Source organism: Diabrotica virgifera, chromosome 5 (genome assembly GCF_917563875.1).
Source record: "Diabrotica virgifera virgifera chromosome 5, PGI_DIABVI_V3a".
Taxonomy (NCBI): domain Eukaryota; kingdom Metazoa; phylum Arthropoda; class Insecta; order Coleoptera; family Chrysomelidae; genus Diabrotica; species Diabrotica virgifera.
Window position 1 is genome coordinate 250,467,780 of NC_065447.1, and position 24,998 is coordinate 250,492,777.

Genomic DNA, 24,998 nt, shown 5'->3' on the forward strand with positions numbered 1-24,998 from the left:
TCTCTCATTTTTAGTGGCCGTTGCTGACAGATGTCTTAAATTTCCTAAACCTGTTGTCCGATTTAAGTGATTTTTTTAATATGTTATAGCCTTATTCTTTAACAATATCGCTATAATAATATTGTTGCTAGACAGGTAAATTGTCATTGTATACCGGATGTACCAATCAAAATGTGTTTTTTCTCAAACTTCGCCACAGCCTGTGGAATATTCTAGCATTTATAAAATACTGAAATTAAAACCCAACTATAGCCTCAGGTTTTCTTAACATTGTGTTTTTTGATTCATTCGCTTATGTTGGATAATAAAAAAGTTTATCAATACAGGGTGTTTCTAAACAAGTGCGACAAACTTTAAGGGGTAATTATACATGAAAAAATAATGACCGTTTGCTTTATAAACATATGTCCGCAGATGCTTCGTTTTCGAGGTGCGGGATGTTGAATTTTTCTTATAAACTGACGATTTATTTATTGCTCTAAAACCGGTTGAGATATGCAAATGAAATTTGGTAGGTTTTAAGAGGTAATTATTGCGCATTTTTTGATATCCAATTAAGAATTTTATATTCCCCACTGGCGTGCATATGGGTAATATGACCCGTATGCGGCCAATGGAGAATACATATAAAATTTTTAGTTGCATGTCAAAAAATGTCCAATAACTATCTCTTAGATACTACCAAATTTCATTTGCATATTTCAACCGGTTTTAGAGCAATAAATAAATCGTCAGTTTGTAAGAAAAAATTCAACATCCCGTATCTCGAAAACGAAGCATTTGCGGACATATGTTAATAAAGCAAACGGTCATTAGTTTTTCATGCAGAATTACCCCTTAAAGTTTGTTGCACTTATTTAGAAACGCCCTGTATTGATAAACAACATGGCTAGTTGTTAAAGTAGCTAACTTTTTTATTATCCAACATAAGCGAATGAATAAAAAAACACAATGTTAAGAAAACCTGAGGCTATAGTTGGGTTTTAGTTTCAGTATTTTATAAATGCTAGAATATTCCACAGGGTGTGGTGAAGTTTGAGAAAAACACAGTTTGATTGGTACACCCGGTATACAATGACAATTTACCTGTCTAGCAACAATATTATTATAGCGATATTGTTAAAGAATAAGGCTATAACATATTAAAAAAATCACTTAAATCGGACAACAGGTTTAGGAAATTTAAGACATAAAAAATGACCCATTTTTTGGGTGGCCTCTTTTCTGTGGCGCTCAGTGTATTTTTATAAAAACTATGGTGGGCTTCTGGTATCATACCCGAATGGCATAAGTATACCAAATCTTTCTTTTTGACCATTTGAATTTTTGGCAGTTCTTTGGCAAGTTTTCTGAGAATAGATATTTTTGACCTCTCAGTATTGTCAATACACAAGTTTTAAGATAACTGTTTTTCCTTTCATGAGAAAAAATACTTTTTGTTCGTAAATAATTAGTCTTAATTTATGTGGTTTTAATCCAATCTAACAAATAAATGGTCAAACGACATCGCACACATCTTATGGAAAATAAATATAATATCACTGAAAGGACATAAAATTTAGGTACATGAATAGATTGGTCTCGAAAATCTTTGTTTATTGTCTCAGACGTTAATGGATTACGTAGACGCGCTGTATATTAAAATTAAACACCACAGATATAGATATTAAAATAACAAATATCTTACTTTTTTCATTGCTTGTTATCGAATCCGTTGCAATATTCCGTGCAAAACTGTTGTAACTCTGTTACATTAGAGTTACATCAGTTTTGCACGGAACTTATGTTCAAAAACGCAAAATAGTTAAACTATTGTTGTAATATTTAGCCCATTAAGCATTTGAAAGTTACTAAAGTTTTACAGGGGATAGATATGCATGTTTACAATCGAATTCCATGATTACTTCATTTTCATAAAATTTTGAGTTACTGCAGTCTTGCACTGAGGGTGCGATATGCACATTTAAATTACTTTTTTCAGTAAACAGCTCACTACAAATTTCACATTCATAAGTCACCACTGTGAATTTTCATATTATGCACCTTTAAATTACTTTTTAGAGCAAACTGCTTAAAACAAATTTCACATTTATAAGGTCTTTCTCCAGTGTGAACTGCCATATGTCTATTTAAGTTTGGTTTTTCATTAAACAGCTTACTACAAATTTCACATTTATAAGGTTTTTCACCACTGTGAATCCTCACATGCACCTTTAAATAACTTTTTCTAGTAAACAGCTTACTACAAAGTTCACATTTATAAGGTCTTTCTCCAGTGTGAACTGCCATATGTCTATTTAAATCTGTTTTTTGAGTAAAACGCTTACTACAAATTTCACATTTATAAGGTGTTTCACCGCTGTGGATTCTCATATGGATCTTTAAATTACTTTTTACAGTAAACAGCTTACTACAAATTTCACATTTATAAGGTGTTTCACCGCTGTGGATTCTCATATGGACCTTTAAATTACTTTTTATAGTAAACAGCTTACTACAAGTTTCACATTGATATGGTCTTCCACCAGTACAAGTTTTCAAATGTTCTTTGGGAGAATTAAATGGTTTGGTAATTGCAACTTTCTTTGTTGTATCCTGTGGAGCACCTAAAATAATAACCAAATTATAAGAATTTTACTTTACTAAAAGCAAAATATTTTGTTTTGTTTTTAGTTGTAGAAGTAGTTGAACGACTTTATTTAGTTTTAATTCAGTGAATAAATATATAGACCTGGATCCCGCGTACCAAAAAAAGTTTATTAATAGCAAGCTGACAATTTTTTAATAGCTTAAAGGTGTCTAGTCGGACAAACTTTGATAAAAGGGAACACTGGAACAGGGGAAGTTTTAATTGTGGAACATGTTACAGGTTTCGAACTACGAAAACGTCCCATATATTTTGTCGGACAGAACTTCCAATTGATTTGTTACCCTTTCATTAAACTCTCATGTAAAAATCAGACTATTTACCACCAATATAATTCCTTTCATTTGACATATTCTACGTGTCGGACTTATTAAAATGACCAACATATTTGTCGGACAAACATTTTTTCATATATTATATAAAGTTTGCTATTGAATAAACTTAAAAACAACCTGCTAGTTTTCACAATCATTAACTTGTCAGGATGACACGTTCCACAATTAAAACTTCCCCTGTTCCAGTGTTCCCGTACATCAAAGTTTGTCCGGCTAGACACCGTTAAACTATTAACAAATTTTAAGCTTGCTATTAATCCACTTTTTTTGGTACGCGGAATCCAGGTCTAATACAAATTTTGCTGTAGGTACAGTAGTTAGTTATTTAACATTTTTATAGGACATTTTATAGCATTTAACCATTGATTTTGTCTCTGAGATCATAAGTTATTTAGTTCCGTTAGTTTTATGCATAAAATGTAGCACTGAGGGTAACTGATAAAATTGAACTTTATCACGATTACTTCGCATTCCACACTTCAAAACACAACAGAAATTAAGCATATTATCGATTCTTCCAGTAAAAATGTTAAATTAATCGTTATACAAAACAAAATTACAAATAAACGAAACTAAAATGATCTAAAACACATTAAGAACTAACAGAGTAACATTTACGTTTGCCTCCCAGCCGCCATATTGTTTTAATTTTGGACAACTGACCAAATTATACCTACTTTATTATCAATAATAATAGGATAAGATAAGAGTACCTAAGCCTCTGCCTTAATCCCTCAGAAAGATTTATGGAGTAGGCGAATTACAAAATCTTTTTTCTCTCTTTGACAACTTATTACTCAAAATACAGAGTTGGCGCATGATATAAAATTAGCGTAATTTCAGGACCAATCTATTCATGTAAATTTTATTTCATTTGAGTGACACTATATTTTCCATAAGATGTGTGCGGTGTCCTTTCACATTTATGTTTTTCACTACGGTGTCCTCATATCGCCGCTTCGCAAGAACGTAGGCCTAAGTCAAAATTTGACGAAATGGACTTATTAACGCAGATCTACTAAAAATAAAAGTATCCATCGCGTGAATAAAGACCGTTTTACGTTAATAATAATAGTCGCTAAAAGATAGCACCAAGTGTCTATATTTGTTTGTCGCAAAAGTGGTAATAAATACATAACATTATCGTATGAATACAGTCCGAAGTGAGTTACACCGCAGACTGTAAAGCAATTTATGTGTTTACTTCTCGTCAAGGACGACCGTTCTTATATTTACGATTAATTTTTGTGAAAATTCTCTCTAAAATATAAGGACCAGTGCCGGTTTAACCTAACTTCGGGCCCTGGGCACTAGAGATTTAGGGGCCCCTTCATTGCTATTCGTTGTCAATTTTTTTAATAAAAAAACACATGCATTAACCTGAATTAACTATAAACGTTTATTGTAAAACCCATACATTTTTAAAAATTAAAAAAAAGATTTTTAAAACAAACGAGAAAAATAGCAAACGTAAAAAATATTCCAAAAAGTACATTTAAAAATATAAAAAGAAAACAGAAAATTCTACAGAACAACACATGACAAACAAAAAAACATATTCTTAAATATATAAGACAAAAATTAGCTCACTTTTTTTCTTGACTAAAATCGTCTAGGTTTTCTTGACAATTTGACCTTCAATATATGACCTTTATTAGTTTTAAAGCCAAAAAGACCGCTCGCCTGACGCATTAGAAATTGGTATCGTCAAATAAACTTGCAGTAAAGTTAAAAATTGGCAAAAGTCGCCTTTACATCCTGGATGACAACAAATTTTCAAATGTTTATTCAAATTTTGCCATAACGTTATAAAATGATTAATTTCATTATGCAAGTTCTGTTTGGTTTCATCAACATCTTTTTTATATTCCTCGCATATAATATTAATTCACTTTTTGACTTCTTCTTTATTTAGCGTAAAAAAACATCTAACAGCTGATGTAACATCTTTGTAGCATTATATTCTCTTTAAAAGATCTTGAGAAATATTGTGGCATATAACATTCAATAGGTACTTCAACTCTGAATATCTCTTGTCCATTTAAAATTGTTTCACTTTCAACTGCTTCATCGAAAAAAAATTTTTCTTTGTTTTTTGAAGGCCAATCCAATAGAATATGTTTGAGATTATTGCCTTCACAAAAAAATATTTTTGGCTTCTAGTTCAATTTCGCTTAATTTATTTCTTACGTCTCCAACAAAGCTCAAATGTCATTAATTCTACTCGAATTGACACGTTCAAGTCCACAGTTTCTAACGTTTTGCTTGTTGCATTCACTCGTTTTAAAATCCTTGCCCAAATCAGTGTCAATAGAGTATCCAAGTTAACCTGTCTCAAAGGTATCCATTTTATTATGCAGTGCCTTGGCTTCACTTCTAACTGCTGATTTTTTGTCTCTATTATTGCTTAACTGGAAAAATATGTTTGATGGATCCGTAGTTTTGAAGTAAAGCATTTACAGCGTCAAAAGTTTCTACATGTTTTGTTTTCATCGCTTCCAGGAATTCATTTCAAGTTTGGTCAGACAGATAGCTAACTTAACTTTTTCTTTATTAGCATTCCGCTGTAAATGCTGAGCTAAAAAGTTGTCAAAAGCAAATTATACAAGACAACTTAAGTAATTTCCGTTATGACGACTCGTTAAATTCTCACGGGATCAACGAAAAGCTAGTCCTTAAGAGGCAAGTAATTTAATGGTGACAACAACTCTTCTTAGGACCTTTACTCAATTGTCAGCATTGCGTTCTACTTGCTCTTTCAAGCCAGCGTCTATAACTCCAATTTATCTGATGATCCATCTAACTCCAAGTGATGATCTTGTTATTAATGTACCTAACCATAGAATTCAGATGAAATTTTACTTTCTTCGTGGGATTTGTAAAATATATCTAAAATCAGTTAAACTAATTTTTTCAATTGAAAATAATTTGCATGGGTAACAATAAACAGCTTTAACACTTCTCTTTGCCTCCATTGGGTTTTACTCTATAGGAGTTGCTTTCATTTAATCTTCTATAATAAGCTTTGTCTCCAGCTTCATACATTTTTTTAATTTTCTAAGGAATCGCTCTTTGATTTAAAAGTTGACACAGCTCTTATTTATCAGTCTTAAAATTAGACCATATCGAAATCGCAGGAATTTCGTAGTATTTTTTTCTATTTAAAAAAATATGATCCTCGATTATTTAGACTCGGACTTTAATTTGTTATTAATAAAAAGAAGGGATCCTACGGGCCCCTCCGGGGCCCGGGCCCCTGGGCGCCCGCCCCAAGCGCCCAATGGATAAAACGGCACTGATAAGGACCCTTTTTTAATTAGGACAGTGTTTTAACAAAGTGGAAGTAAATGTTTCTCAGGAAAAAAGACTCAACTCTAATAGAGTAACAAAATGATAAAATTTAACCATTTTAACACTTCATAAATTTATCTAGTTATCACAGTTTGTATTTAGATACATATCTTTCTAACCAAATTCTATAGGTAATTCCTTTAAAGTATGTAACAACTTATTCGGAGTTATGCCCGTAATTATCTATAAAATTTTAAAATACCTCTCGTCTAAAATCGTCTTTTTTGACTTATGCCTACGTTCGTGCGAAGCTGGGATATGCACCTTTAAATTACTTTTTTCAGTAAACAGTCCACTACAAATTTTACATTCATAAGTCTTCTTCTTCTTAGCCTTCTATCGTCTACGTTTGGACATAGGCCTCTCCCAACTCCTTCCTTCGGTCTCTATCCTGAGCACAATACGTCCAATTAATTGTTTCGGCTACTCTTTTAATATCATCAACCCATCTCAACTGTGGTCTTCCTCTCGGTCGTTTCTTCTCCTCGTCCACCAAGGAGAACATCATGACGGAAGAAATCAAGCGAAGGATAATCCTAGCAAACAAATGCTATTTTGGACTGAGTAGACGTAGACATAATGAGAAGCAGAAACTTGAGCCAATACACAAAAATAACCATATTTATACAAAAGCCTTATACAAACAGTGTTGATATATGGTTCAGAGGTATGGACCATCCCCAAGGCAGATGAAAACCTTCTGCTTATATTTGAACGAAGGATCCTGAGAGGAATATTTGGTGGCATCTGTGAAAATGGTGCTTGGAGGAGGAGGTACAACTACGAGTTATAGCACAGATATAAACAAAAATTTGGTTGTAAAAACGTAGTATCTCTTATAAGAATAGGAAGACTAAGATGGGCAGGGCATCTAGCAAAATCACAGCAGAACAACCCTCCTAGAAGAATCCTTATGTCACAACCTGTGGGAAGTAGAAATAGGGGTAGGCCAAAACTCAGATGGAAGGATGGTGTAGATGAGGATGGGAGAAAAATAGGCGCAGCAAACTGGCAACGGTTGGCAATGGATAGGACTGACTGGCGTAATAGACTTGGGAAGGTCGAGGCTCTTTCATAGGGCTGTAGCACCATTGATGATGATGATGATTTTCAGCGGTTATGTCGCGTTTCCCCCGATCACACCTGTTGGCAAACCGTTCTCATGTGGACGAGCTGTAACACTGCATTCTAACTATGGCTTTTATAGTGCTTATTACAAATTTCACACTTATAATGTTTTTCACTATTGTGTCCTCATATGCACCTTTAAATTACTTTTTTCGGTAAACAGCTTACTACAAATTTCACATTCATAACTCACCACTGTGAATTCTCTTATTATGCACAGTTAATTTATTTTTTAGAGCAAACTGCTTAAAACAAATTTCACATTTATAAGGTCTTTCACTGCTGTGAATTCTTATATGGATCTTTAGATTAGCTTTTTGAGTAAACTGTTTACTACAAATTTCACATTTATAAGGTGTTTCACCTGTGTGTATTCTCATATGGATCATTAAATTACCTTTTGAAGTCAATAGCTTACTACAAATTTCACATTCATATGACCTTTCACCAGTGTGAACTATCATATTATGACTTTTTAAATTACATAGTTGAATAAACTGCTTACTACAAATTTCACATTTATAAGGTCTTTCACCACTGTGAATTCTCATATTATGTCTATTTAAATCTATTTTTTGAGTAAAACGCTTACTACAAATTTCACATTTATAAGGTCTTTCACCACTGTGAATTCTCATATGTCTATTTAAAACTATTTTTTGAGTGAAACGCTTACTACAAATTTCACATTTATAAGGTGTTTCACCGCTATGGATTCTCATATGGATCTTTAAATTACTTTTTATAGTAAACAGCTTACTACAAATTTCACATTTATAAGGTCTTTCTCCAGTGTGAACTGCCATATGTCTATTTAAATCTATTTTTTGAGTGAAACGCTTACTACAAATTTCACATTTATAAGGTGTTTCACCGCTGTGGATTCTCATATGGATCTTTAAATTACTTTTCATAGTAAACAGCTTACTACAAATTTCACATTTATAAGGTCTTTCTCCAGTGTGAACTGCCATATTATGTCTATTTAAATCTATTTTTCGAGTGAAACGCTTACTACAAATTTCACATTTATAAGGTGTTTCACCGCTGTGGATTCTCATATGGATCTTTAAATTACTTTTTATAGTAAACAGCTTACTACAAATTTCACATTGATATGGTCTTCCACCAGTACAAGTTTTCAAATGTTCTTTGGGAGAATTAAATGGTTTGGTAATTGCAACTTCCTTTGTTATATCCTGTGGAGCACCTAAAATAAGAACCAAATCATAAGAATTTTATTTTAAAAAATTGGAAAAACATCCTTTGTAAAAGGTATAAAATTTTTATTAAAAATCCCTTTAAGGGCTACATCACACAACGTTTTCGATTTTATTAAAAATCATCATTAGTGTTAAAACAGGTTGGATACCAGCTGAGCCACCAAAGAAATATTAAGGTAAAAACCCTTTAAATATTATATTTTATAGTTGCATACTTAAATAAAACTCCATAGGATGGATATAGATTAAACAGAATAATGCCCTTAGGTAAGGTATGGACCTTCCCAACACATGGGATGTAAATTGAGTTGGTTACATTACAACAATTTATTAGCAACTGATATTATTACATATTATATACAGCGTGTCTGCGTAACTTGGAACCATATGGGAAACTTTTTTAATATCAATTTTACGAAAGAAAGTTATTCTTCATAAAGTGCTCTGCATAGTCTAAAACCTAAGATGCAATCATCAGATATCAAATTTTATCAATAATATACGAGGTATGTCCAAAAATATGAATTTCGCTCAAGAGTAAGGTGCCTTTCTATTTCACAATATCAAAAATGTGTATTAAGGAAAGTTGTTTGTAATTAAAAATTATGTTATAATATGCATTTACATTCTTCTAATTGAAATTTTTTTTTGAATATTTTCCTCAAATTACTGATACCCAACATCAGTTTTATTTAAGATAACTCCGTTATTATTAATTTTGAAAGAAAAAGTTATTCTTTATAGTGTCTGAATAGTAAAAAAACTAAGATGCAATCATAAGAAATCAATGTTTTTCAATTTTATACGAGTTATGTCAAAAAATATGAATTTCGCTCAAGAGTAAAATACCTTTATAGTTTACAATATTTCAACTAGAAGGATGCAATTGCATATTGAAACATAGTTTTTAATTCTGAACAACTTTTTATAATAACAAATTTTAATATTGTGAAAATTAAAGGTACTTTACAGCGAAATTCATATTTTTTGACATACCTCGTATAAAATTGACAAAAATTAATATCTTATAATTTTATCTTAGTTGTAAGAATATACAGAACGTTTTATAAAGAATAATTTTTTTCGTAAAATTAATAATAACGGAGCTATCATAAATAAAAATGATGTTGGGTGTCCGTCATTTGAGGAAAATTTTCAATTTTTTTTTTTCAATTAGAAGAGTGTGAATGCAGATCATAACATAATTTTAATTACAAACAACTTTTCTTAATGACAATTTTCGATATTGTGAAATATAAAGGCACTTTACTCTTGAGCGAAATTCATATTTTTTGTCATACCTCGTATACTGTTGATAAAATTTAATATCTGATGATTGCGTCTTCGGTTTTGGACTATGCAGGGCACTTTATAAAGAATAACTTTTTTTCGTAAAATTAATATTAAAAAAGAATGTGTGCGTGTACTTTGTACGCACGTAAGAAGTTATATTTCTATTATATAATTTCAACGAAATAAATATACTGAACTGTTTATATTTGCATTTTATTTCAATATTAAACTAACTTTCTTACCTCTACCATTTTCAAAAATTTTTGAAGTTATACTTCTTTACCGGCGATAGAGGGTGAATTTTTATATGTTAAAACCTATCAGCCCGGCGCATGCGCATTATAACTTTGTTCTGATTGGATGTTCAAATGACATGACATAATGACGTAAAGGTAAAGGTAAACAAATGTATAATATATTAGTTTTATTGTTGTGAGGACAGAAACAAAAAAGTTTATAATATTTTAGTGACTTTTAAATAGTTTTTAAAAGCAACAGGTACGTAATAATTGTTAATGTATCATGGGTATAAACCTACCTATTTGATCTGCCAAAATACATAGTATGTAATATTTTAATTTATATAATTTGATTACCATCAAAATTTCTATCAATATTCACCTAATATATTGTTTTCTTACTCTATGTTTTGTTGTATTTTTTCAATTCTAAATCATTTCAATTCAAAATTAAAATAATTTGATCAATTTTCAAAATATCAAAATATCACAAGTTTAATCCGTTTAGTTAGTCGATCTTCGTAAATAATGACACAGTGTCCGTGGCTAAGCGTTGAAGGCGAATGAATTCCAATACCAACCGCGCTTATCAGCGCTGGTTCGAGTCCCAATAGAAACTTTCTTTTTTGTTTTTTTTTTAATACATTTTATGATTGTAAGTATATTTATTATATAATTGTATTTTCAGAAAATACGTATTTAGTTAAAAAAAATTTTCGACAATTAATGTTCAGACATCATTTGTGGCTTGTTTAATGTGTTTGTGTGTTTTTTATTCTTTTATTTTAATTTTTGGCACTGTTCTAATAAAAATGTTTGAGAAGTAGTAAGTATAAATTAGTTTAATATTTAAACAAAATATAAATAAAAAGTATATTAATTTCGTTTAAATCATATAATAGAAGTATAACTTCTTACGTGCGTACAAAGTACACACATTCTTTTTTTATTAAAACTACCAAAAATTAAAAAAAACGTGAATCTTACGGGATTTGAACCCGCGACCTCTCGATCTCTAGTCCAATGCTCTACCTCTTATCTGTTTCCTGCCAAGAGTTCGAAGCCGTTTTTTAATTCTGAACAATTTATTGCAACTAAGTACATACATACATAACTAGGAGTTCGAATCCTACCAGGGGCAGAAACTTTTCATTTATTATAAATTAATAAATGAAAAATAGTTTCTGTCCTTGTGGGATCGGTACTCACCGGAGGGACCGCAGACGTTCGGAAACAATTAGCGTCTCTTTGCAAAGACAATGACGTCGACTTTGCAAAGTAACAAGACACTTACTCAACACACACACTACACATTACTCCCCTGACTTAGTAATAAGTTATACAATTACGTGGCTAAAGGTTTTAGTTCTAAACCAAAGCCAGAATCAGAGAAAAAAAAGTACATACTGTCTGTGTGCGCATGCCCCAGGCATTATAAAATTTCACTCTCGATCATAAAGAAGTATAACTTCAAAAAGTTTCCCATATGTGATATGGTTCCAAGTTACGCAGACACACTCTATATTTATTATTAAGTTGTTGTAATGTAACCAACAGACCATCCCACGTGTTGGGAAGTTCCATACCTTACCTAAGGGCATTATTCTGTTTAATCTATATCCATCCTATGTTATGAACTTTCTTCCGATCATTCGCCAGTTGTTATAACACTAAATAAAAAAATTCTCCACAGGGAAAAACCATGTGTATCGCACAACCGAAAAACAAACTGGAACATCTTTAAACAACTGGTCGAGGAGCGACAATGAGGAGATCGAATATGCAGTAAAACTTAGTTATGCAACAAGCTGCCTGGGACTCAACAACATCCATCAACAATGAAATGAAGAGTGAATACACTTCAATATCAATAAGAGAGAAAATAGCCCAGAAAAGAAAACTCAGAAAACAGTGGCAAGCAAAACTAGAGCACCCCAAACAAAAACGCAGTTGAACAATGCTGTTACGGAGCTAAAAGAAATGATAGCAACAGAAAAGAATCTACAATTCAGTGAACACATAAAACAACTAGATACAACTGAACAAACAAACTACTCTCTATGGAAGGCTACTAGAAAACTAAAAAGACCCCAATACAATATACCACCATTAAAAAAAGAGCAGGGCGGATCGTTAAAAACACCAAAGGAAAAAGCAGATACATTTGCAAACCACCGAAGAACTGTGTTCATTCCCAATGAAACAACTGACCCCAACCAAGAGGAAACAACAAACCAAGCACTTGAAGAATCATACCAGCTAGAATTACCAGAAAAAAGATTCAAAAAAAGTGAAATAAAGGCCACAATAAGATTCAATACCAACCCTAAAAAAGCTCCAGGGTATGACCTAATCACAGGACAAATATTACAAGAACTGCCGGAAATAGGATATACATATTTAACACAATTATTCAATTTTATAATGAAAATCAGCTATTTCCCGCCACAATGGAAAGTAGCCGAAATAACACCCATTTTAAAACAAGGCAAACCACCTGAAAGGGTAGAATCATACCGGCCCATCAGTCTACTACCAGTGCTATCCAAAGTGTTCGAAAAACTTTTATTAACAAAACTAACGCCTCTCCTAGAAGACAAGGCAATAATTCCAACTCACCAATTTGGATTCAGGCAGAAACATTCTACCATTCAACAAGTACATCGAATAGTAAACAGAATCCATAAAGACCTCGAAGCATCCAGATATTGCTCCGCCCTGTTCATAGACATAGGACAAGCGTTTGACAAGGTATGGCACCAGGGGTTGCTCTATAAGCTGAGGAGTTGTTTGCCTCTAAATTATTACACACTACTAAAGTCATACCTTACAAATAGACGCTTTAGAGTCAAATACGACAATGAAATACCAGAACTCCAACCCATAACAGCGGGTGTCCCCCAGGGAAGTGTACTGGGTCCTGTCCTGTACCTACTCTATACTGCCGATCTTCCAACATCGACTGCCACAACAACAGCTACATTTGCAGATGATATTGCGATCTTATGCTCCAACAAGAATCCAAACATCGCATCAGAACTACTACAAAATAACATAACTGAAGTCGAAAAAAGGTTACAAAAATATATAATTAAACCAAATGAGCAAAAGTCGATACATGTAACATTTACAACCCGTAGAGGAACCTGTCCACCTGTATGTATTAACCGTAAACAAATACCACAGAAAGATTATGTAAAGTACCTTGGGATTCACCTGGATAGAAAACTGACCTGGAAAAAACACATATTTTCCAACCGAAAACAATTAGGCCATAAAGTGAGAGACATATATATTGGCTAATAGGAAAACAATCCCAGTTATCAACACAAAATAAATTAGTCCTATATAAAGCGGTGTTGAAGCCAATTTGGACCTATGGGATAGAACTGTGGAGAACAGCCGCCAATTCTAATATAGAAATTATACAAAGGTTCCAATCCAAAATGCTAAGGATGATTTTAAATATACCGTGGTATATCAGCAACGACGCCGTACATCGAGATGCAGAGGTAACTTATGTAAAAGAAGAAATTACATATCGGATAAAAAAATACAAGGACCGATTGCGGGAACACCCAAACCACCTAGCAACGAACTTGATGCAGATGTGTGCAGTGCGCAGGTTAAAACGTAAAGTGACTAGTGATTTAGTGTGAGCTAAAAACAAGTGTAGTGCTTATTTATGTTTTCCCAGAACCAATAATAGTTTAGTAGACTAACATTAAGAGCGGCATATTAATGGGTATGTTCGTCACATGTCAATAGTTTAACCGACATAAATATTACTTAATGCTTTTATTACTTTCTAAAAAACGGCAGATTGTAATAAATTGGGATGTCAATAAAAAAAATATCCATCCTATTGAGTTTTATTTAAGTATGCAGAGTATGCACCTTTAATGCAACTATATAATATTTAAAGGGTTTTTACCCTAATATTTCATTGGTGGCTCAGCTGGCATCCGACGTTTTAACACTGATGATGATTTTTTATAAAATCGAAAACGTTCTGTGATGTAGCCCTTAGAGGGATTTTTAATAAAAAAATTTTATACCTTTTACAATTTTTTTCCAATTTTTGTGATTGATGGTATACAGCCAACAACAGGAAAATTTTTCTTTTCCTTGTGGATTTTTTTATTTTATTTTATTAAAAGCAAAACATTTTGTTTAGTTGTAGAAGTACTTGAACGACTATATTTAGTTTTAATCAGTGAATAAATATATAGGCCTGGATCCTGCTTACCAAAAAAAAGTTTATTAATAGCAAGCTGACAATTTGTTAATAGCTTAACGGTGTCTAGTCGAGACAAACTTTGATAAAGGGGAACACTGGAACAGGGGAAGTTTTAATTGTGGAACAGATTAAAAATTTGGAACATCAGACTACGAAAACGTCCCATGTATTTTGTCGGACAGAACTTCCAATTGATTTGTTACCCTTTCGTTAAACTCTCATGCAAAAATCAGACTGATATTTACCACCAATATAATTACTTTGACATGTTCTACGTGTCGGACTTATTAAAATGTTCTACATATTTGTCGGACAAAAATTTTTTCATATATTAGGGGAAACTGGGTAACAGTGAGACACTTTTTTTTTTCATTTAACCATAAGTCCACTACTATGACATGTATAAACAAAATTTCTTCAGGAATGTACTCTCACATGTGTTCATTACACAAGAAAAAGTCAAATTTGAAAATAGCTCGGTTTATTTAGTTTATATTCGACACATAAGGTCAAGTTGTCATTTGTCTCAAGTATATTTATATGAAAGAATACATAAAAAAATTAAGTTGCAAAATATTTAATTAAATGTAAACAAAAATATAAAATAACATAAATTAATATAAAAAAAGTTACAAAGTACTTCTGTGGCTTCTATAGTGCTTATTACAAATTTCACATTTATGTTTTTCACTATTGTGTCCTCATTTGCACTTTTAAATTACTTTTTTCCGTAAACAGCTTACTACAAATTTCACATTGATAAGTTACCACTGTGAATTCTCTTTTTATGCACATTTAATTTATTTTTTAGAGCAAACTGCTTAAAACAAATTTCACATTTATAAGGTCTTTCGCCAGTGTGAACTGCCATATGTCTATTTAACGTTGATTTTTCATTAAACTGCTTACTACAAATTTCACATTCATAAGGTCTTTCACCGCTGTGAATTCTTATATGAATCTTTAGATTACCTTGTTGAGTAAACTGTTTACTACAAATTTCACATTTATAGGGTGTTTCACCTGTGTGAATTCTCATATGCACCATTAAAATTCGCTTTGTAGTCAATAGCTTATTACAAATTTCACATTCATATCGCCTTTCACCAGTGTGAACTATCATATGACTTTTTAAATGAAATAGTTGAATAAACTGCTTACTACAAATTTCACATTTATAAGGTCTTTCTCCAGTGTGAATTCTCATATGTCTATTTAAATCCATTTTTTGAGTAAAACGCTTACTACACATTTCACATTTATAAGGTCTTTCACCAGTATGAATTGCCATATTATGTCTATTTAAAACTGATTTTCCAGTAAACTGCTTACTACAAATTTCACATTTATAAGGTTTTTCACCACTGTGAATCCTCATATGCACATTTAAATTACTTTTTTCAGTAAACAGCTTACTACAAATTTCACATTTATAAGGTCTTTCTCGAGTGTGAACTGCCATATGTCTATTTAAACCTTTTTTTTGAGTAAAACGCTTACTACAAATTTCACATTTACAAGCTCTTTCACCACTGTGAATTCTCATATTATGTCTATTTAAATCTATTTTTTGAGTAAAACGCTTACTACAAATTTCACATTTATAAGGTCTTTCACCAGTATGAATTGCCATATTATGTCTATTTAAAACTGATTTTTGAGTAAAACGCTTACTACAAATTTCACATTTATATGGTCTTTCACCAGTATGAACTGCCATATTATGTCTATTTAAAACTGATTTTTCAGTAAACTGCTTACTACAAATTTCACATTTATAAGGTCTTTCACCACTGTGAATTCTCATATGTCTATTTAAAACTTTTTTTTTAGTAAAACGCTTACTACAAATTTTACATTGATTTGGTCTTTCACCAGTACAAGTTTTCATATGTTCTTTGGGAGAATTAAATGGTTTGGTAATTGCAACTTCCTTTGTTATATCCTGTGGAGCACCTAAAATAAGAACCAGATTATAAGAATTTTATTTTACTAAAAGCAAAATATATGCTAGAACGAAAATAAAAAGTATAAAATTCATTCAAACATCTATGAAAATGCTGGGTTTTGTAAAAAGAACAACTCATGATTTTACAAACATATCCAGTATTAGAGTTCTTTACTTCTCCTTGGTCAGGTCTCACCTCGAGTATTGTTCTTCAGTGTGGTCCCCACACTACTTGGTCTACATTAGGAAACTTGAACAAGTCCAAAATAGATTCTTCCGTTACATTGCTTTTAAGCTTCATACCTATCAAGATTACACTGTATGGCAGCATCAACTGCAGGTCCCCTCTCTTGCAAGCCGGAGAAAACAAAGGGACCTTTTTTGCTATTATTCAAGATCTTAAATGGTATATGCAGTTGTTCTCAACTACTTAATAAGATCGCACTGTTTGTACCACCTCGCACCACTAGACAAGTGCGAACATTTTATGTACCATTCCATAGGTTTAATTATTCACTTTTTTCGTTCGTACCCAGAGTCTTGCATTTAGCAAACTCCCTTTACAATTTACAAATGTTCGACAATTCCATCAGTCGTTTTAAAAGAAATTTACATAGGATCAATATTTGAGTGAAACGTCTGTAATTTGTTAACTTGTTTTTATGATATTATTTCCTATTACATATTTACTTCTATATTATATTTCTGTATGTCTGTTCTTTATATTATATTATGTTATTGTTTTTATCTGTACACTATGTATTTATGTAACACTTTATGTTCAATTAAAAAATGTAATGTATTTTTATAGAATTGGGCTTGCCCGTAAAATAAATAAAAAAAAAGAGATAAATAAAGTAAGTACAGTGGACTCTCTCTATAACAAACACGGATATTATGAGGTTTCGCTTATAACGAGGTACATTAGGTGTCCCATGAAATTCCTATTAAACTATAACCCTCTATAACGAGGTATATTTAGTTATAACGAGGAAAAATGAAATCGAAGAATATATTTCTTTACCAGTTTTTAGCGCAGTAATGGATATAAATAAATACCTCAATGGCATGTATATAGAAATGGCCAACATCTGTGTTATTACTGAGGCCAGTGGTGTTATAAACAGCAGCCTGCAATAAATTGCTTCCTGTTTATCGACTGATATTGAATATTGTAGCAAATTTACAATTTACGATGGTGAAGTTATATTGTTCACTGTTCAGGTCAACCATCGACACCTAATAAACTACTTAAGAGGCATCAATCAAAACATTTCAATATTATTGTTGTCTGATATAACGATATCCGCTTAAAATGAGGTAATTAGCCTGCCATTTCAGTTCTCGTTATAGAGGGAGTCTAATGTAATAGAATTGCTTACGTGCAACCAAGAGATTGCCCATGTGCAACCATAAATCCAAAAATACTTTTAGTGATGAAACAGTCAACAGTTTCCAGGTACTTATTCTGGAGTGCTTTGTTTTTTGCTCAAAAACCAATTTTCAGCGAATGTATTGGTTGTCGCCACTGTATGTTCAAGAAAGTTATCAGTAAAGAATAATTGGAAAAAGTCATACACGTTACCTGTAAGTAAACTTGTTTTTATCCTAGGATAACCAGAAAATTGAAAATTATTAAAATTTGGTAAATCACTCCATAACAGCACATTATTTATGTTACCTATATTTTCATTTGAGGTGACATTGTTATCATGGCAGCAAAAGAAAAAGATCTTTAAGAAAATTTAAAAACGTGGAATGAAATAATAGACGAAAATGACATGAAACTAAACATAACAAAAACAAAAGTAATGGTAGTAACTAAAACTAAAGAAAACGTGAATATACAGATCAACAGTATACATATCGATGGCTTAGTGTGAAGACCTCGTATCTTATTTTACAGAAAATTTTACATGAGTGACTTTAAACTGAATTGCTGCATACTCTAGCCCAAAATATATATGAAAAATGTATGTGTAATGATCTAAACGTACCCAGAATCAAAAATATGTAAAGATTGTTTTTTTGTTTTAAGTTATAGTATGCAGAAATTAAGTTTAAAGTCTCTCCTGTAAAATTTTCTGTGAAATGAGATACGAGGTTTTCACACTAAGCTATCGATATAGAACAAGTAGAATGCTTCGAATACCTGGATGTAAAAATAGAAGGTTCAGGTCAACAAGATTTGGTAATCGATAAACATATAGAGAAAGCAGTAAGTTCATATTATGCAATGAACACAACTTTTATAGGAAAAAAGGAATTAGCGCAGAGTACAAAATAAAAGTATTTAAGGCAATATATAGATCCATACTCACCTTCGGTTACAAATCGTGGACATTAACAGAGAGGCAGAAGAGAATACAAGCAACGGAAATTATGAAGTACCTAAGAAGAATGAAAGGAGTCACAAGACTTGACAGTGTAAGAAATGAGCAGATAAGAGAAGATCTGGAGGTGAAATCAATCTTAGAATTCATATAAAATGATAGAAGAGCAGTAAAAATGATTTGGGAAGTGAGTAAATACCAAGAGGAAGAGAGGAAAACCAAGAGAAACATGGAAAGCTATTGGAAAAGTTCTGCAAAAGAGAGACAAATCCTGGAAAGAAGCAAAAGTCTTGGCACAAAATAGAAATCAGTGGCGTAAATTTGTATACAATATCTAAGTTATTATTATAATCCCGACACCAATAGGGTAGAAGGGAATTTGATTATATTATATCATTTGAACAAGCATGTGAATCGTTAAGATTTTCTAAATTAGTTTCATCTACGACTTCTTCTTCTTGGGAACTTAGCTCATCATCATCGGGTTCATAGTCACTCCCACTTTCTGAAAATATGATATCACTATCAGATGAATTCAGTAATTCTTCTAACTGTTTTATAGTACTTTCGAGCACTTTTAGGTCTAGATGGTCCTGCAATTTCACCGTCCATATTGAATACACTTAAACTATTTAACAATCAGAACTGTAAATTTTTTTTGGAAATAAACTCCTGGACAAAATTAACGCACCACTCATATTTTTCTCAATAATCTTTATTTATTGATAATTTACTGTATGACAAGTTGCCTATGGACCTTGTTTGACAGTGACAGTTGTTATGTAAGCTAATAATAATCTTGCTTTAACAATAATTTGTATTAAATTTAGTTTTAGACTAAAAGTGAGTAAAACTTTTCATAAAAAGTGCTTGTGAGAAACAAGCTTTTTATTGTGATATTTTTCATCACATGCATGTTTGGAAGTTCATTTGCATAAAAATCAAATAAAAAAATGAACCGCCAAAGAAATTTGTCAATTAGGGAGGCAGTACGAGCATCGACTCTCCTAGATGAAGGATATTCAATGCGATACGTTGCAGGTTTGTTAGGAAGACATCATTCCAGCATCAGTCGCAAGGTGAGGCGATATAATGAAACAGAGTCGTACCATCGAAGACCAGGGAAGGGCGAAAACGTTGCAAAAATAAAATTGACGATCATTTTTTGAGACAACGTTCTCTCAGAGATAGGAGAGTCACCAGCAATTTGCTAAAAAATGAACTAGCAGATGATCGAAATGTCGCGATATCGTCTCGAACTGTTAGAAGACGTTTACATGAAGCAGAATTGAGCAACAGGAAACCGGCCAAAAAACTCTTGTTTACCAAAGAACACAGGGTTCAGAGATTGAATTTTGCAAGATTGCATCAAAATTTTACCATCCATGATTGGAAACGAGTTCTTTTCTGCGATGAGACTAGAGTAAGCCTAAAACCTCCAGATGGTCGTAGGCGTCTCTGGCGAAAGCGAGGAGAAAGGCTTGCCAGCTGCAATATCTCTCCTAAAGTACCTTTTGGTGGTGGCTCTATAATGTTTTGGGGGGGAATTTGTTTTGAAGCTCGTACGGAGTTGGTCCCCATACGTACGAGGTCTATGAATGCCCATTATTACTTAGACAACATTATTGTCGAACATGTAATGCCTTTTGCTCCGTGTGAACCTATTTTTTATTCATGAAAGACAACGCTCGTCCTCATGTGGCTCGACAGGTTATTGACTACCTAAATGATGTTGATATTCCATTAGTAGAGTGGCCACCTAAAATCCGGACATGAATCCTATAATGCATCTATGGGACTATCTTAAAAAAAAATTCGAAGTCATAGACCTCCTATTGCCAATCACAACCAACTCATTGAGGCCGTTATTGAAGAATGGGAGAATATTCCGCAAGCTTTTGTTGAACATTTGATATCAAGCATGCCTTGACTCATAAATGCAGTCATAAGAAGTAGAGGAGGGCCTACACGGTATTAGTGTTGACCCAGATGCATTTTATTGTGCTACTTTACTGATTTTTCTCTTTTTGCAATTTGGATTTATGCTAGCTTATTTACGCATTTCCGGCAAAAACAATTTTTTAAAGAAACAATAAGGCAAATTAAGGTCATGATAAAGTCATAATGGACTTATTTGTAGGTGTTTATTATTATTTCAATGTAACTTAGTTTTATTTTGTGTTCATATTGTAAATATTTAGATTAATTAATGTGGTGCGTTAATTTTGTCCAGGAGTTTATCTAGTAATAGGCCCAAATAAAATACACAACACTTCTTGAAGGCCTAATAATATACTGGTTCAATTATGTCATATGGTGCACTTGACTCAAGAGTTGAGTCATACTGTAAGTAGAAACCTTCATGACTTAATTCTGGAGTCATGGCAGTCAATGAGTTAAAAATGAACAGACAGAACAGAAATGAGTTTCTTTTCTTACCAATGCTATACTCCTCGAGTTCTGTTTTTATTTCAACTTTAATTTCATTAGATACATATTCTAATACATGGTTTTCTATTTTAATATCCTCTGAACAATACTCATCTAATACATATTCCTGTCCATAACTGCTTTTATCCAGTTCAGATTTAACTTCTATATTGTTACATTTCTTTAGAGGATCTTCTTCATCTTTAATACGGAGTAATATTTCTTGGTTTCTAGAGTCTTTTTTAGTATGTTCCATATTATGAAATTGAAATAAAAAAGATAAACAAAAAGAGAAGGTTAGGTTTAAAGTCAGTGACAAGTGACAAGTGACAAGTGACAAGTGCAGTGACAAGTGACAAGTGCAGTGACAAGTGCAGTGACAGTGAGTGATGTCGATGTCAGATGTCATGCACAGACTAGTCATGTCTCATGTCACAGTCCACTCCACAGAGTGCGTTGGCCATAGATATTTAGCAGAGCCAGTTGGCGACTATGGTTTGTTTTTAAACCAAAAGTAAACTAAAAAGACAGATTCACACCCAAGAAAGTCACTAGAAAAATCACCAAATCTATATAGAGCAGCGGGTTTTTCATATCTCGACGATATCTCAACGCGCAGAAATGTTCAAGACAGAGCTCAACACCACGAAAGTGACTAAAATCCAGGAAAAACTTGGAAGAGTGAAAGATGAACCGCCAGAGTATTTTCCTTTTCCCCAGGTTCAATGAACCGACCAATCTCTAGACTTTAATACAACGTGGAAAACTATGAATAAGATAAGAACGGGGGTCGCGCTCCAGTAAAATCAATCATCAGGATTAAGATGTTTGTGAACTGTGACTTGGAAACATACAATAACATATGAAACGTACAACATACAACATCTTTCATGCAGAAACTGTCCTCATCGGTGTATCCTCGAGAATTTGTGGCTCACCAACAAAGATGTAACTGATGTAGCCCGATACAGAGCCGAAATTAAATGAATGATATGCCCGAACACGATAAAGTAAAATACGCTCTGGATATATTCCACCTGGGTCTTCTTCTTCTTCATATACCATGTCCTTTCAGAACGTTGGTTACCATCATAGCTACCATAATTTCAATAACTACCAACCCCCTACCAATTTCGCAAGTTCTTCGTGGACTGCCTGCTATTTTCCCTTGCATAATAAGTATTTTGTAGCAACCTATATTTGGGACACTTTCATTACATATTCGCTTCTTGATGCTTTTTATAATCTCAGTATTTACTGAGGCGATCTAGTATTGTGGAGTTAAATCTTATCTTCTTTTTCTTCCTTTCTTTGTATGTCTTCTTCAATATTAGCCTCCTAAATTGTTTAAGTTATGAGTTATGGCACCATATTATTTTTCTTGGTCTGCCAATACTTCTTTGTTCATTTGGTGACTTACCTCATGCTATTCGTACTATCCTATCCTCCACCATTCTAATGTGTTCGTTCCACTCCTGTTTCCGTTTTGTCACCCATCCATTTATGTATTCTAAATTGCATGATCATCTTATGTTTTCGCTTCTCTCCCTATCCAACAGACTTTCTGCCTGATATTCGTCGGAGTATTTTCATCTGTTGTTTCTAGTGTCTCGTTTTAGATGTGCCGGGTCTTGTCTCCGCCGCACAGTGGTGACTTTTGCCGAAAACCTGTCCAAAATGCAAAAATATAAGTTTATATATTCCAAGAAATTTTATATGAATCTTGCTCTGTAGGTTTCTGAGGATCATAAACGGCCGTTGAGGGTAGAACAATACAAGCATATCACAATTTATATTACTGTAAAGTTTGGATTGAACGAAAGCGGACCGAAAAATTAAAGTGTGTGGTACAATTGAGGCATTGTTAGGTTTTCGTTTAAAACTATAGAGGTGTACTATTTTGTTATTTTATAGTGTACTATTTCTGGAGGTAAGTGGAGTATTTTAATATATCTTTTAGATTCTTTTTCCTAACATAAACTTTATTTACAACATATTTACAAAATGATTGCAAGAATGTTCAATCGTTTTCTGTTTACCAAGTTTTAAAATGGGAAAAGTAAAAAAGTCAGCTTTGGTCAGCAAAGATTTTTTGCTTAATAAATAGCTCAATATGTGTATAATTATTCCTCAAAAAATCATCTGCAACAAGTTGCAAACTTAGCGGAATTCTTCATTTTAAAAAACTGTAACATGCTGGAGAATTTCTACATTAAGAGACTTTAATGTTATGGCCGGTTAATAAAGTAAGAACAAAATATGAAGCAGCTAAACCACTAAGTTTACAGTTTTTTACACAAAAACCGCCGTTTTTTGTTATTTTTTTGTTTTCTTCTTCTTTTTTTTTTTAATCTTAAGTCCTTTTATCTTTATCTATAGGTCTCTATCTTTTTTGCTTTCTTATTTTTACATTTTTTAATAATTTTGGTCATGTGAGTCCAAAAATGTTCCCTTTTTTTAAATAAAATGCATAAAACGATACTTAATATTAAGAAGCCAAAAATACGTAGGTCAACTGCTAATACATCTTAATTGTTTTGTAAATGGATCCGATTAATTATAATTATTACCTCCCAAGTGTGGTTTCTTATTACAAAGTTTCGTTTATGCATTTCATTTTTAAAAAATTAAAATTTTTGGGCTCACACGACCAAAATTATTAAAAAATATAAAAATAAGGAAGCAAAAACATAGGATTATACATAAGAGTAAAAAGACTTAGAGATTAAAAAAAAGAAGAAGAAAGCAAAAAAATAACAAAAAACGGCGGCTCTTGTGTAAAAAAACTGTAAATTTACTGTATCAGATGCTTCATATTTTGTTCTTACTTTATTAACTGACCATATAACATCAAAGTCTCTTAATGTAGAAATTCTCCAGCGTGTTATATTTCTTTAAAATGAAAAATTCCGCTAAGGATGCACTTGGCTGCAGATGATTTTTTGAGGATTATTTATATACGTTTTGAACTATTTATTAAGAAAAATATCTTTGCTGAGCAAAGTGGACTTTTTATTTTTCCCTTTTTAAAACTTGGAAAACTTAAAACGATTGAAAATTCTTGCCAATATTTTGCAAATATGTTGTAAATAAAGTGTATTTTACGAAAAAAAAGTCTAATAAGTATATTAAAATAATCCACTTACCTCCAGACATAGCATCTACTACAAACTAACAAAATAATACACGTCTATAGTTCTTAATAAATGAAAACCAAACAATGCCCAATATTATTGTATAACACACTTAATTTTTTAATATAAATATACGATCTCATAGGCGCCCATACCCATGGACACGGCCACGTCCCCCCTAGTTTTTTGTGTTGCTGTAAACTATAATAATGTATTGTCATCCAAAAGTATACAAAATGTAGTGTGCAACATATCTTCACGGCTGGTCCCTCCCCTAAAAATTTTTTATATGGGCGCCCATGCATATCTGCTTGTATTGTTCTACCCTTAACGGCCGTTTATGATTCTCAAAAACCTACAAAGCAAGATTCATAGAAAATTTCTCGGGGTATATGGTATGTTAAACAGTAAATGGTTAAGTTTAATTAGTTACCACTATAAACAGCCCGGATTAACCGATAATAGTATAAAAGGCCCGGTTTCAGGTAAAATTTATTTTAAGCTTTATTATGGGAGTACCGTCTAGTCAGTGTTAATTGCAAAAGACCAACTCTGTCTACCTCGGTGGCTTATCGCTCCGGGTGGGTCTTAACAATGGGCAGGTCAGATAAATTTAATAATATTTACGACCGCACTAATTGAACTCAAACCATTTACTGTTGAACAAACCTTACCTATAAACTTAAAATTTTTACAT

The 24,998-nt window shown here is 32.4% G+C and overlaps 1 protein-coding gene across 4 annotated transcripts; it reads right to left on the reverse strand.

Annotated features, from left to right (window-relative positions):
- Positions 1–405: 405 nt before the first annotated feature.
- Positions 406–21,483, reverse strand: LOC126884818 (zinc finger protein 235-like). Of its 4 annotated transcripts, XM_050651069.1 has the most exons (3): positions 21,177–21,295; positions 17,787–20,496; positions 15,018–16,412 (listed from the first exon to the last, which is right to left on the reverse strand). In XM_050651069.1, the coding sequence occupies exons 2-3, from the start codon at positions 17,806–17,808 to the stop codon at positions 15,208–15,210; spliced, it is 1,227 nt and encodes a 408-aa protein (XP_050507026.1). In that variant the 5' UTR covers positions 17,809–20,496; positions 21,177–21,295; the 3' UTR covers positions 15,018–15,207. The 4 variants fall into 4 exon arrangements, with proteins under 4 accessions (XP_050507027.1, XP_050507025.1, XP_050507026.1 ...); XM_050651070.1 differs by lacking the exons at positions 15,018–16,412; positions 17,787–20,496 and adding an exon at positions 406–2,606 and having other exon boundaries at positions 21,177–21,483; XM_050651068.1 differs by lacking the exons at positions 15,018–16,412; positions 17,787–20,496 and adding an exon at positions 2,621–8,671 and having other exon boundaries at positions 21,177–21,483.
- Between the last annotated feature and the right edge of the window lie 3,515 nt (positions 21,484–24,998).

What these genes read in the sequence shown, in the direction of transcription:
- LOC126884818 (XM_050651066.1), bottom strand. Translation starts at nt 21,423, where the DNA reads ATGGAACATACTAAAAAAGACTCTAGAAACCAAGAAATATTACTCCGT. An exon ending in ACTCGAGGAGTATAGCATTG is followed by an intron (nt 16,413 to 21,176) that starts GTAAGAAAAGAA and finishes TTCTTATTTTAG; the next exon opens with GTGCTCCACAGGATATAACA.